Source organism: Mandrillus leucophaeus, unplaced genomic scaffold (assembly GCF_000951045.1).
Source record: "Mandrillus leucophaeus isolate KB7577 unplaced genomic scaffold, Mleu.le_1.0 Scaffold840, whole genome shotgun sequence".
Taxonomy (NCBI): Eukaryota; Metazoa; Chordata; class Mammalia; order Primates; family Cercopithecidae; genus Mandrillus; species Mandrillus leucophaeus.
In genome coordinates, this window is record NW_012109142.1 from 572003 (window position 1) to 585684 (window position 13682).

General features: G+C 37.1%; 1 protein-coding gene across 1 annotated transcript in view; it reads right to left on the reverse strand.

Annotated features, from left to right (window-relative positions):
* Positions 1–7506: 7506 nt before the first annotated feature.
* PKHD1L1 (polycystic kidney and hepatic disease 1 (autosomal recessive)-like 1) overlaps positions 7507–13682 on the reverse strand; it is a 168118-nt gene continuing 161942 nt past the window's right edge. The window contains exons 76-77 of the mRNA XM_011968382.1: positions 10840–11109; positions 7507–7765 (exon numbers count right to left, since the gene is read on the reverse strand). Coding sequence (XP_011823772.1) covers positions 7755–7765; positions 10840–11109 — 281 coding nt within the window. The 3' untranslated portion in view covers positions 7507–7754. The remainder of the gene's footprint in view (positions 7766–10839; positions 11110–13682) is intronic.

Genomic DNA, 13682 nt, shown 5'->3' on the forward strand with positions numbered 1-13682 from the left:
TGAGTACTTGTTTCCCAACACAATAGCAAAACAAACAGAAAACAAAACTCGCTAAAGACTGCAAATTTAAAATTTACTTTAGTAATAACTATAAAATAATATTTAAAATCATCTTGTGAAATAGTTAAGTCCATAATTGGGATCACAAGTCAATAATTTGGATTTGGGTTTAGGGACCACCTCTTGGAAACAGGCAACTTTAAGTCCTGTCCTCTCCCCAAAGCTTGTGTGGAGTGGGAATAGGGAACCACCAAATGTCAAATGGGAGGAACATAAGGGATAGAACCTGGTATATGAATTTCTTTTACTCAGTGGAATATAGTTAATTCTGCCTGCTCTGAGTCCAACCATTTTGCTCACTCTAAAGCTTCTGATCAGCCTCTGCCCAATTACCAGCTTGATTTATTCACACTATCAACTCCAGCCAACCACTTACTCTCCCCTTTCAAAGCCTACATAGGCTTTGTTCTGAGTTCTCCAGCTGGGGCTAACTCTGGCCTTGTCACCTGACCTGGCCCAGGAGGTAGGAGCAGACTGCAAACACAGCCCTCTGTTCCAGATCTTTCCCAACCCAGTTCCCTGGCTTTTCACCAAAGGGTGGGTTTTTTCCCCTGAAACACAATTTTAGACCTGCTGTTCTGACTTGAACTTTAATGGCTTTTTATTAATGAGCAGCTGTTCACAGTTGAATACAGATCATAAAGTCACGTTCATTTCTTGATCAAGGAAAACAAAGCTTTGCCATTCATAGAGTGACAGCTTTGAGCAGATACATTTAAAGCATAGGATTTTCTGATGAGAATTTTAATGAATTGTTTTATTAATCTTCCCACTGGGGAATTTTACTTGCTTTCAAAATAATAAACTTCAGTATTCTGGAAAATTATGACTTCTTTTTTAATATTCAAAATCACCATATACTAGTTAGGGTCAATTGCCTAATAGAGAAATCAAACAGTCTGAAGCAGCATTTTTATTTCTTTTCTATTACATGAAAATTAACCTTCTATGAAGCATTTAAATAAATTTTTCCTCATAATTGTTATTACAATTAGCAGTAACTTTTATTGCTAAATACAGGAAGACTCAAGATTTAGTAACAATTTAGAGTTAACCAGGTTTCTTCAGAAGGGGCTTGGATAGAAATCGAGAAAAATAATTCATATATTTTAGTAGAAATACATTCAAATGAAAAGAGGTGAATTCTCATTTTGTGTTCAGTAGTGAGGTTCAGCAACATCATGCTTCTGGCTAATGTCCACATCGTTATTAGATTTATAACAGAGTTCAGCTATATTATGAATGAAGTAGGGTTGATCTGAACAGGATCTGGGAGTCTAAGACCTTTTGTTATTTCTAACAGTAAATGTATTGAAATTCATACAACCAACATAAAACAGTAGTTTGTAACATAATCTATCTTGTACATGGATTGAGAAAGTAGAAATAAAACAACACGAAACAATGGGAGACTCATTCATTGAGCTACAGCATGACAGACGTCGTGACTTTGACCTTGAACAAGTTTAAGCCTCAGTTTTCTCATCTGCAAAATTACATTAGTAATTCCTGCTTTACAGATTTCTTTTGCAAATTAAATATCATACCATATGTGGAAATGTGTTGGAAATACAGCAATAAAATTGGTGAAAGCTTTAAAGCAAACAGATTTATTATCCTCAAGATCAGGACAATCCCCTTTGGCTCACAACATGGAATAGTGCTTCCAGGAAATAGAGGTGAATTTTATGTCATCAGCAACCAGAAGTAGACATGTTTACTAGCAATATATTAACAAAGGGAAACAGGGAGGGAAAGCCAGAATTCAACCCTCCATACCCCTACTTCTACCTTCTTTATTCCCTTTGTTTTAAAGGCATAGGATGAAAGAGCAGCTGTCAGAACTAGGACACCTACAACCCTTCCCCTTTCTCTCCAGGCTTTTATATACCACTCATGGGATATTTATCTCATAACAAGATCTGTTGCCAAGTTTTGTCTATTCTTTCTTCTCAGTGTCCATAATTTCAGCACATCTGGATAGCAAAATGATCTGCTAACTTAGTCTTTTGTATTTTACTATTTTCCTTCCTCTAAGTCACTTTGGTACTTTGCTATCTGATTAATATAAATATTGTTAAGGCACAGCCTTCTTCATAGTAACTGACCTTTTTAAATTTTCTGGTGTCCGTCAATTCAAATTCACTTAGGAGGATATGTGTCTTGATTGTTGCTTTTTAAACTCTTAATTTTGAATTGTTTGTTTGGGGATCTCCCTCTAACCACCTATGGCCCTTTAAGACATGCCAGAATTCTCGTTAAAGGAGTTAGTCTATGTATACTGTACATTTCATACAGTGAAAATTAACTTAAATCTATATTTTATACTGTAGTTCTTATTTGAAATTAAATCCTTTAAGGATTATTTTCACTTGAAAATTGAACTCATAATCATACTAGAAATTTTTGATGTGAAGAACTTAATAAATTAATTTTTTCTTCCTAAGAATTTATAGAATTTATATATATAAAGGATCATCTGCCTAAATGCATAAATTACTGTAACGAAAAACCAAAGGAAAATACTCTTGCCATGTAGCCAGGCACAGTCATAAATATCTTGCACAAAAGGAATTAGTTTTTTTTGCTCATAGGCACAGAGCCCATTACCATAGCAACCATAATTACTCAGTCTATAACTGGGTGTGAATTTTATACACTGCTACTTCAAACATTAAGGCTGTAAGTCAGGATAAAGTGCAATTTCTGTAATATTTTGAAAAGACTTCTTAATCTCGAAAAGCTAGGATAGGAAAAGTTTCATTATGCTACCTAATCATTGGTTTATTAGAAAGTTTATTTAACACCATGGGCAAAGTGTGTGCTAAGCACTTCAGAGAAGTTGAAAGAATACATAGTCCTTAACCTAAAAAAAAACTTATCTAATAAAGTCAGCATTCATGGGTGAACAGCGTTCTTAGAACAGTTTTTCCATGACCATCTTCCTAATTTCAGAATGATGGAATTATAACAACTACAGTACTGTATTAGGACTTGCAAGTAAGGCAATAAGAGGTTTGTAGCTGTACCTACTATGTCCCCTATGGCACACTTTTCCTATTTGGTCTTACAGTGTGTCTGTAGCTACTCTCTGAGGAGGGGAAATTGGGGGAATAAATTTTAGTATTTCTTTCACTGGAGACTGAACACTCCTTGCAGTTACTACCATCATGAGGAAGCTGAAAATGCCCACTGATGAGCTTAGAAAAAGGTCAAGACCCTCCCACTGTTTCAGTAGTTCCCCAACCCAACACATAATGGATTCAGATTAAAGGTATTTTTTTTGTTGTTTGTTTTATTTGTTTGTTTTTTGTTTTGTTTTGTTTTTTGAGGCGGAGTCTCAGTCTGTGGCCTAGGCTGGAGTGCAGTGGCACGATCTCGACTCACTGCAAGCTCTGTCTCCCAGGTTCACTCCATTTTCCTGCCTCAGCCTACCGGGTAGCTGGGACTACAGGTGCCTGCCACCACGCCGGCTAACTTTTTGTATTTTTAGTAGAGACGGGGTTTCACCGTGTTAGCCACGATAGTCTCGATCTCCTGACCTCGTGATCTGCCTGCCTTGGCCTCCCAAAGTGTTGGGATTACAGGCGTGAGCCACTGCGCCCGGTCTCAGATTAAAGTTTAAGCATTTCCATTTGGGAGGGTATAGGTAGTAACTCAAAGATGCATGGGGTATTATAACCCTGGCATTGTCCACCTTTCCCATTAGGAAGGATTAACTCTCTGTTCCCTTGTTCCTTTCAAATTTTGCCATCTCAGATATCTGATGAAAGCGGGAGATGCATCTTTTAGGATTAGGATAACCACCAAATAACAATGAAACCCTGAAGGAGCCAGGGCTGGTATAGGGCACCACAATGTCAGGAGCCCAGACTCCTTTCAGCTGAGCTCTCTGGGTTCTGGAAGAGGTATAAAAATATTCTTCACACAAGGACATTGTAAAAGCCATAAAATTGTCCACCATCTTAGTCTTTTCTTACCTAAAGGTTTAATTCAATCCACTGGAATTTTTTTTTTTTTTTTTTTTTTGGTCAAGATTTTTCTGTAGATTTTTAGTAAGGAGATTTTCTAACACAAGTTATGGAGCAGTAAAAAGCACTGGCCTTTATCCTCCAGGTCTCAGGAGCCATCTTGCTCCATGTAGCAGGAAAAACAGGAAAGGATGAAGAAAGGGCAAAGGGATGCATAATAGCTGTTTTAGCAGTTTCTAGAATATGCCACAAGATAATGTCTGTTTTTGTAACCCACTGCACAGAAGTTGATCGCTCTCACTGCAAGTGAAGCTGGGAAATTGCCTTTGTTCTAGGTGGCCCTGTGCCTAGCCAATAATTCTAATACTTAGCACTCACAGGGTGCTTATTACATGCCAGGCACTGTTACAGGGTAATAAGAAGCCCAGTGGTTTACTGGGCCAGGGATTGACATGATATAGGCCACATTATGGAAATAAAAACAAGAGTGTGTCATTTTACCGCCTGTAGGCACTGTGTTACATGTCATATATGTGATACCATCAGTCTTCAGATACCACACTTTCCACATTTTGTAGTTGAAGAAACTGAGAATAAGGGAAACTAAGAGCTTGCCTGAGGGCATAGAAGTGGTAAAGTATAAACCAAGAATTTGAACAGGAATTTGGATTAAAAACTCTACCCAATGAAGCACTTGCCCATGCTTGAGGAAAAGTGGGAAGCAATTAAATGTTGGAATTTGGGCTCTGGAGTTAAATTGTCTGTGTTTGAATCCCAGCTTTACCATTAGTAGCTCTGTGAACTTGGGAATTTAACCTAACCTTTCAACATTTCAAGTTTCCTCATTTGGAGAAGGGAATAAGGTTATCCTCATAGGATTGCTGTAAGGAGAGAGTCCATGTAGAACACACAGCATAGTGTCTGGCATGTAGTGAACATGTGATAAACCTTTATTATTGATTATTGTTATTATTAGTGCTAGGGGTATTTTAAATAGCACTTTTGGGGATAAATGAATAAAAGGTGAAAACAGATGGACCATCTAGAAGTCATTGCAATGATCAGAAGGTGATGGAATTTAGGAAAGAGTAGAGAGTAGTACAAGATATAAACATTTCTCTTACCATGAGAAATACAAGAAGCTATTCTTATTAACTTCTTATTCTCTGTTTCTTACTTTGACCAAAATTGGAACAACATATTTACTTCACCAACATTTCAGGTCTTAGATAGAAGAGCATTCACACACCAAAGGATTTTTATTACTTGTTCAAGAGCTAGATAGCCACTTCTTACAATAAAAAATATTTTAAGAATTTAAACATTAATTTCTAAGACAGGAATGTTCAGAGAAATATTATTTAAATGCAAAAAAATTTAAAAGCAAAAATAAAAGTTGCTTAGCATATGAATAAGGGATATGGGAAGCCATATTGCCCATGGATTCCAATAATTCAAACATTTTTAAAAGCAGTAATTAAATTGTAATTTATCTGGAATAAGCAATTATATGTTATGATTATTCTAGAAAGTTCTTAAAAAGCAGACAGCCAGAAACCTAAAGCAGTTAAATCAGGAACTTTTTAACAAAGTCTGTGGCTAAGAAACAATTTTTAGAAATTCCTTTTACTGCCATATAACTTGTATTAGAAAATTTCCTTATTAAAAACTGACAGAAAATATCTTGACAAAAAAACTCCAATGGGCTGAATTAAACCTTTAGGTAAGAAAAGAATACAGATGGTGGACAATTTTATGGCTTTTACAATGTTCTTGTGTGAAGAATATTTTTGTATCTCTTCCAGAACCCAAATGTAGGAATTTGTTCCATAGATGCTGGAATTGCAGTTTTTGGAATTTAGTTTTCTAACAGAAAGGAAGTATCATGGAATGAACAGTAAACTGGATTTGCTTTAGGAAGACTGATTTTTAAGTCTTAGCATGAAATGGCCCGTGTTGGGTCTCTTTCCCTCTCCCTATCCCAGGAACAGAGGTTTTTCACTCCACCAGGGTTGGAACTGAGAGGAGTATAAAAGTGCTGTGTTACCTGGTGCTGTACAATCAAGTATCAATGCTCTCTGGACATGGCAAATGTTCCTCCTGAAGGGGCTTTCATGTATTACTTTGAGGACTACCTTGTCAGGGATCACTTACCTGCAATTCCTTTAAAGTTGTGACTATTTCCTTTCCAGCTGTTCGTGTGAACTTTTTCCGTAGCCCCTAGGCCTTCAGTGGTCCTCTCCCAATTTTCTTCGACTGCCCTTCTAGGTTGCTCTCCTGAACAAGGCTTAAGGCCTCCATATTGCTAGCAACCTCATGCTTTCTCTCTCTCTCTCCCCCTCTCTCTGTCTCTGTCTCTCTGTCTGTCTCTCCCTGAGACAGTGATCCATGTTGTATTGAAATGGTCTGTTTCCATTCTTTCCCCAAATATCCTGAAAACTCTTCGAGGGAAGGCATAGCATGTTATTTCTTGTAGCCTTCCTACTTACTAGAACACCGAATAGATACTGCTCAAATGAATGAAATGCCACATTTATACCGAGATATTTGATTTTACCACCTAGTAAGTGTTTATATGTTTTCTGCTAAGTAAGATTAACAATGATCTGAAGTGAATGTACTAGGAAATGGTATACAAGAGATAAAGGTATGGGCTTTGTTGAATTCTCTCAGCTGTCCCAAATGTTTGCTGAGTGTCACTTGCTGGAAGGCTCTGGATATGGCTTCAATGTCTTTATTAGGAGTTCTGTCAAACTAAGTATTCCCTTTAGAATTTTCTGAGTAAAGAATTGCTATTTTCAATAGTATTAGAGAGTTCGGTTAACTAAGTCTGTAGCTTTTTTGCATTCTCTAATTTATCTTCTTGAAAATAAGTCTGTTCTGTTCTGTTGTTGACTTCCCCACACTTTATGCTTCATTCATCCAGGAAACAGTGAATAAGCATCCACCAGTTAAGGGAACCCCTCAACCCTCAACTGGTGCCTGGGGTTGAGGGGAGTCATGCTCTTAGTAGTGGCAGTTTTGAGTGGGAAGGAGGGGTAGGCAGAGAAGAAGTTTGGACTTATTCCAAAAGATCATTCCAAGGACAAGAAAACTTTTCTTAGGATATTGGCCAGTGTTTGGCAGATCCAGAAATACAGGACAGTCTAGGATTCCTGGGATTACTGTGAATCTGAAAGACAGCAACTCAGTGTGAAAAATCTGAGATGAGATTGTCATCTCTGATTGTGTGAAAACAATCTTGTCTCTCCAAAATCATTAGAAACTAGAATGGCTTAGATTGTTGGAAATCAAAGCCTTATAAATGGATAGAGAAAATAAGAACCGCCCCCCCCCCGCAAGTATTAAAAAGAATACTTAAAATGCTTCCAATCTGATGTAAAGAGCTTCTTAAATCCGAACTTGACAAGCTCTTTCCATTATTTAAAGGATTCTAGAATTTGTTGGTACAATAACTTAGAGGTGTCATATCTACTTCCAAATAACAGATTTCTGGAAGTTTAATGAAATGAAATAAGAACATACCAATATAAAGAATCAAAACAAATTTATATTTTGAAGAAATCTGATTTTAGTGTTTAAAGCTAATTAGTACATTGTATATATTATAAAAATATTTTTAGTATATTTTCATGAAAATGCTATAGACTTTTGTCTGTTGCCCCCAAAAATAGCTAATAATTCTTATATTTTTGTTTTCAGCCTATTCTTCAGAACAGTCCTTTAGTAGCTTCCTGAAAAATGAAAACAATACACAACAATTTTTAAGTAATAATAGCATATAGTATAATTTAAAATATATTTCATTAATTTTAACTTTTATCATTTTTATGGTATAGTTAGCAGTATTTCCAAGTTTACCCATTTAATGTTAGAATCAGTAATTTTTTTGTAGAAATTTATAGATTGTGGTGCTTATACAAGATTTTTTTATTTTTCACATTCAAAAATGCACATTTAAAATATAAGATCTTTAATTTAGTGAAACTTCATGATCCTCTTAAAAGTAATATATTATTAGTTCAGAATGCAAAGTTATAAAAGAACCCAGCATTTTAATCCATTAATAGTGTTTAAATTATCTTATATTCTAATTGAAAAATGGTAGTTTATTTAGTAGCAAAGGAGAAGCCATTGATTAATCTTCTTATTTGGAAAAGTTCCTGGAAAAATCTCAGGAGCTACATCGTTTACTAATTATTTGAGAACAGAATTATATTAATTTGGTAAAGTACCAAAGTTGTCAGGAGTAAGCAGGATGAGAGTCAATAAAGATTTTTGCACGTAATGAGGCAATGCAAAATTCACAAATATATATTGAGCAATACTTAGCTAATTAGACCTTGTATTTTAATGCTTCTGAGAAAAAAAATAAAATGAATTAAAGAAATGCTTGTCATTCTATTATAAAATAAACAATTGGTCTTACTTTTATTACTATTCTGGAGACAAGAAAACTGGCATAAAAGTAATGTAAAACCCCCTGTCTATACTCAGCTATAAGAGGCCAGGACAAGGTCTCTGCAAACCATGCTTCTCCTTTGACCACTGGACTCCAGTTAATTTTTTCCATTAGGAGAGAAGAAAGGATTTCCTTCTTCTTGTTTTCTGGCTGTTCCTGAGACCCCAGTAGTTTGTTTCAGCCTGCAGTTTGTTTTGTCACTTCCAGACCCAGCCTTGCTATGTCCCCTGATCCTTTATATTTAAATTTAAAATCTAGTCTTGGCTTTTATTGCTCAATATGATTTAGTATTATTCTAAATTGTTACCTCACCTCAAATTCTTCCTCAACTTTGTTATACAGTATCTCTTATGTGATTTTTTTCACTAAACTGTCAGAAACTATCCCTCATTAAATGAACTGAAAACTGATTAATATATTCCAATAAAAACTCTTTACAATTTGCCTACAATACCCCTACTCAACATCTCCCCTTAAGTCAGAGGTAAAGACTCAACTTTCACTTTCAAGATTTAAAATCAAACCACATTTTTAGTACTTATAATATGTAAGGCATACAGTCCTGTAAGTGCTCACAATTTGGTGAGGAAGATATATTTGAATATAAGCTTAATACAAGTACATTACAGAAAGGACTATAATAATGATACAAACACAAAGTGCAATTGGAGACCAAGGGAGAGGAGAATTAAATGTAGAGTGGGAAGGAAGAAGGGAAACCTGCTGGATGAGGTGGAATTTGAGCAAGACCTAGAAGGATGCTGTGAGAGGTAACCTTGGTGATTAGAGGCTGGCAGCCAAGGTATAGATATAGGGGATATGTGGGATGGAGAGAATTCTTTCTGGAAATGATTTGGTAAAAGGAGGCAGTCTTCAAAACTGTTTCAAGGTCTTTGACGTTGATACTGTTTTTTGCATGTAGTGAGGAATAGTTGAGGATTTGAGATTACTGTTAGCTTTACGTGACCTTAAATCTGACAGCAATATGGAGGATAGGCAAAAATGGCAAGGCATTAACTGAGAAGGGGTAGCTGGAAAAGTATGTTTGTAAGGAAATGATGAGGAATTCTGTGGTAAACATGTATAACTGAAGATGTTTTATTCTACTGTCATTTTTTCCTTGCTCCTATCATGTCCCTGTTCTTGAGTGCCTTTTCCCTCCCTCTCCAAATCTTACACATTTTATACAGTCCCAACTTTCATGTGTTCCTAATGCAATGACATTTGCAATCATCTCTAATCATATAGAGACCTCTCCCCTTTATTAATCTCTCTAATATTCAGTGTCTCTGTCTGCCTGTCATTTCTGGTACTAGCACCGTTATTATCCTTAGTGAAACTACACCTCCACCATTCTCAGTACCTTACCCCATGTGACCCAGGCCAAGCTAATTAGAACGCTGTGGCCACAGTGATTGGTTCAGGAATGGGCATGTGACCCAAGGCAGGTCAATGACATAGCTTTGGGGCTTTTCTCTGGAACCGTTGGGAAAGAGGTTAGCTTTTTCTGTATTGGTTGATGGGCTGGCAGAAGATGTTGGTGGGTACCTTTGTAATGAGGATTGGGGGTGGTGAGGAGTCAGCCTGGAAGTGAAGCCAACACCAAAGAGAGTAGAGCCAAGAGAATAAGAGACAGAAGTTCTAGAAGATACCATTTGAGTCCTTAGATCCAACTGTTTCAGAAACTTCTGGACTCCTCAGTTAAGTGATCACTTTACTAGCTAGATCATTTCAAGCTAAGAAACTGCATCTTGCAACTCAAAAAGAGTTCTGACATGACCTGCACTTTTGTTTCACCACATTATTTATTTATTTATTTAAGTACGTATTTATTTACGTACATATTTATTTCATTTATTTATTTTGACAGAGTCTTGCTCTGTCATGCAGGCTGGAGTACAGTGGTGGGATCTCAGTTCACTGCAGCCTCCACCTCCCAGGCTCAAGAGATTATCCTGCCTCAGCCTCCCAAGTAGCTGGGATTACAGTTGCACACCACCATGCCCAGCTAATGTTTTTATATTTTTAGTAGAGATGGGGTTTTGCCATGTTGGCCAGGCTGGTCTCCAACTCCTGACCTCAGGTGATCCACCTGCTTCAGCCGCCCAAAATGCTGGGATTACAGGTGTGAGCCACTGTGCCCAGCCTTGTTTCACCACATTCTTATAGACCAGCATGTAGTGAATAACATTTTCCATAGGTTGTCTTGTCTCTGCCATTGAGGCTGTTACTTTCTCTTTGTGTACACAGTGATATCATGCAGAAGAGCTGGGCACACAGCCTTTATCCAGTAAACACTGGTACTTCAATATGTGGAGAAATACTGTATTAATGGACTGTACTTACTTAAAGTTATCTTCAAAGTTGAAACTGCAGCCATAAATATTTCCAAGAGCCACATTCTTCCAATCAGACAGCTAATTACTACAGTCATTATCTGGGCATATGTACCCACAGTTGATGCTTTGCTGTTGCTGCTGCTGCTGCCACTGCTGCTGCTACTACTGCTGCTGCTGCCACTGCTGCTGCTAGAGACAGACTCTGCCAGCAGACTGAAAGTTCTGGATTCTACCCAAACAACATTATCCAGTATAAATTCAATCTTGTAATTTTTTCCTGGAAAAAAAAAAGCATCATAGTGTTTGATTTCCTTTTATGTTTTACTTGTTTTCATATAGTTCCCATTTGATTTTCATTGACTGAAAAACACTATATAGATCCTGATGAACTATTTTTGAAAGTTGAGTCAAATAAGTTAGTTTAAGTACAGACAAGTATAAACAGGGTCTCAGAGTTAGAAGAGTTCTATCTGTCCATTAACTGAACAGCAGGGAAGTTAGGTAGATTTTCTTTCTGTGGCAGCAGTACCTGCTTCTTAGAGCCCCTTCCTAGTGCCCAGGACTGGACAAAGACTGTTAGAAAAGAAATGAGGGACAACAGGGAAGAGAGGTGAGGGTGCTGAATCTCAGTTTCATCCCTTCGTAATTGACCTAGGAGTAGAGAAGCATCAGTCTCAGTTGGGGGCGGTGGGGATGGATACTGAACTTTTTATTTTGAAAAATTTCAAACAAGAAAAGAGTTGAAGGAATAATACAGCAAACAACCATATGCCCTCCATTCGGATTCAAAAAAGTTTTACCGTGTTTCACATTTGTTTGAAGTTAGATGCTATTTTTGTATTACAAGGCTGTGACCCTTTTTCCTTACTCCGGGTAGACATTTTAGAAACATTGTTACTTGTGTTTAGAATGTAAAAAGTTAAAGAGCTCATCCAATATTATTTAATCTCCAGCTTAAATCTTCCCACAGTTTTGAATAGGAGATAACCAATATATTTTTCCTTGCTATAATTTCTTTTGGGTCTGTTGCTATCATTTATAGTAGTCATCACACAGAATAGCATTTCTAATACTTGTACAGCCCTGTAAGTTTTTACTCATCTGTTTTCTCTGTTATTTGTTTTTAAAAAGTCATTTCTGTTTTCATTCTTTATTTAGGAAGAGAATATGATTAGATCTTGATCACATCTGTGGTTTTATGAACAATTGCAATTCATTATATAACTTTCAGGATATATGCGCACTGTACTATAGAATTTTCTGTCACTGACAATTCCTGACAATGATGTATTAAAATTTTTTTCTTTTTGCATTAAAAAATCTGAATTTTTGTGGCAGGTGAGTTTGTTTTTTTTTTATTAATTTTCTTGATGCGCAAATAATTTAGGGTAGTCCTTTTATTTTGTTTTTCTCCTCTGGAAGTACTGTGAAGAAGCCCAAGCTAGCTTTATGGAAAGACCACATAGAGGAGAACTGAAGAACCCAGCTGAAATCCAGAATCAGGTCCATAGAGATATGACCTCAATTAAGCCATCTTAGCCAGCTCTAGTTAACAGAAAATCCCAGCTGAAGCCCCAGACATTGGAGCAGTGATGAGCCATCCTGGCCCAAATTTCTGACACACACAATTGTGAGCAAATGAAATGGTGTTATTAGATTTGGGGCTGGTTTGTTACATAGCAATAGAAACTGAAACAAGCACTAAACATTACACAGGATGCTAAACAAATATGTCCCAGTGTCTATTAGTAATACTGTCTTTATCTAGGTTGGTTAAAGATGCAGATTCTTTTTCTCCCACCCATTTCTCACATCACCATTTTCTGTGTTAGAAACCACAACCCATATCTCCTCTACCCAAATACTCTGCTTTGCTCTTTATGGAGCTATATGTAGAAGAGGGGTGCTGTGCTGTCAGGCCACAGTCTGATCAGCAAGGGGATTTCCTTCAGTGCAGTGACTGTGGGGCTTACCTGTTAGAAAGAGTCAGTGAAAGATATTTTGTTAATTTTCTCACTAATGCTTTGTTGTTGTTATAATTTTACTGTGTTTAATCTACAAACTGGCTAACTGATTTAAAAATAATGAAGAGATCCCTATACTTGGCTTTCCCTATTGTACATAACCAGGGAACTGAGATGCCACACTTGATGAAGAAAAAAGGAGAGAGAGAGAGAGAGGAAGAGGGGAGGGGAGAAGGAGAGGGTAAGAGAGACGACAGAGGGGGAGGGAGGGAGGGATGGAAGGAAGGAGAGAGGGAGGAAGGAAGGAGAGAGGGAGGAAGGAAGGAAGGAAGGGACGGAGGGAGGGAGGGAGGGAAGGAAGGGAAGGAAGGAAAAGGAAACACATAGGTGAAGAGCCCTGGTACTTCTCCATGGCAAGTAAGACAGACACTCCCAAGGGAAGCTTTGAATTCTGAAAAAAACTTAATGTATGAAAGAAAATGCTTAAATTATTATTTTGTTGCCACAGTAAAATGCCAAAACCTATTTTAGTGCCTTAATGCCCCAGTGATCCTGGGTACTTTTGGAACATTGTAGTTTGAAGACCTTGGTCACAAGGTTGGTTCGTTGCCACTGGGCACTTACTGGGTCCACCCTCATGAGGAGGTGAACAAACTTCTTTTCAGGTAGGGTTCTTGCCAGCTGCCTCATTTCCCATAAAAAAAAATTCCATTTGGGCTGATAGTTAAAAGAATTTAGCTCTGCTCTTTTTTTTTTTTAATTTATTTATTATTATTATACTTTAAGTTGTAGGGTACATGTGCATAACGTGCAGGTTTGTTACATATGTATACTTGTGCCATGTTGGTGTGCTGCACCCATCAACTCGTCATTTACATCAGGTCTA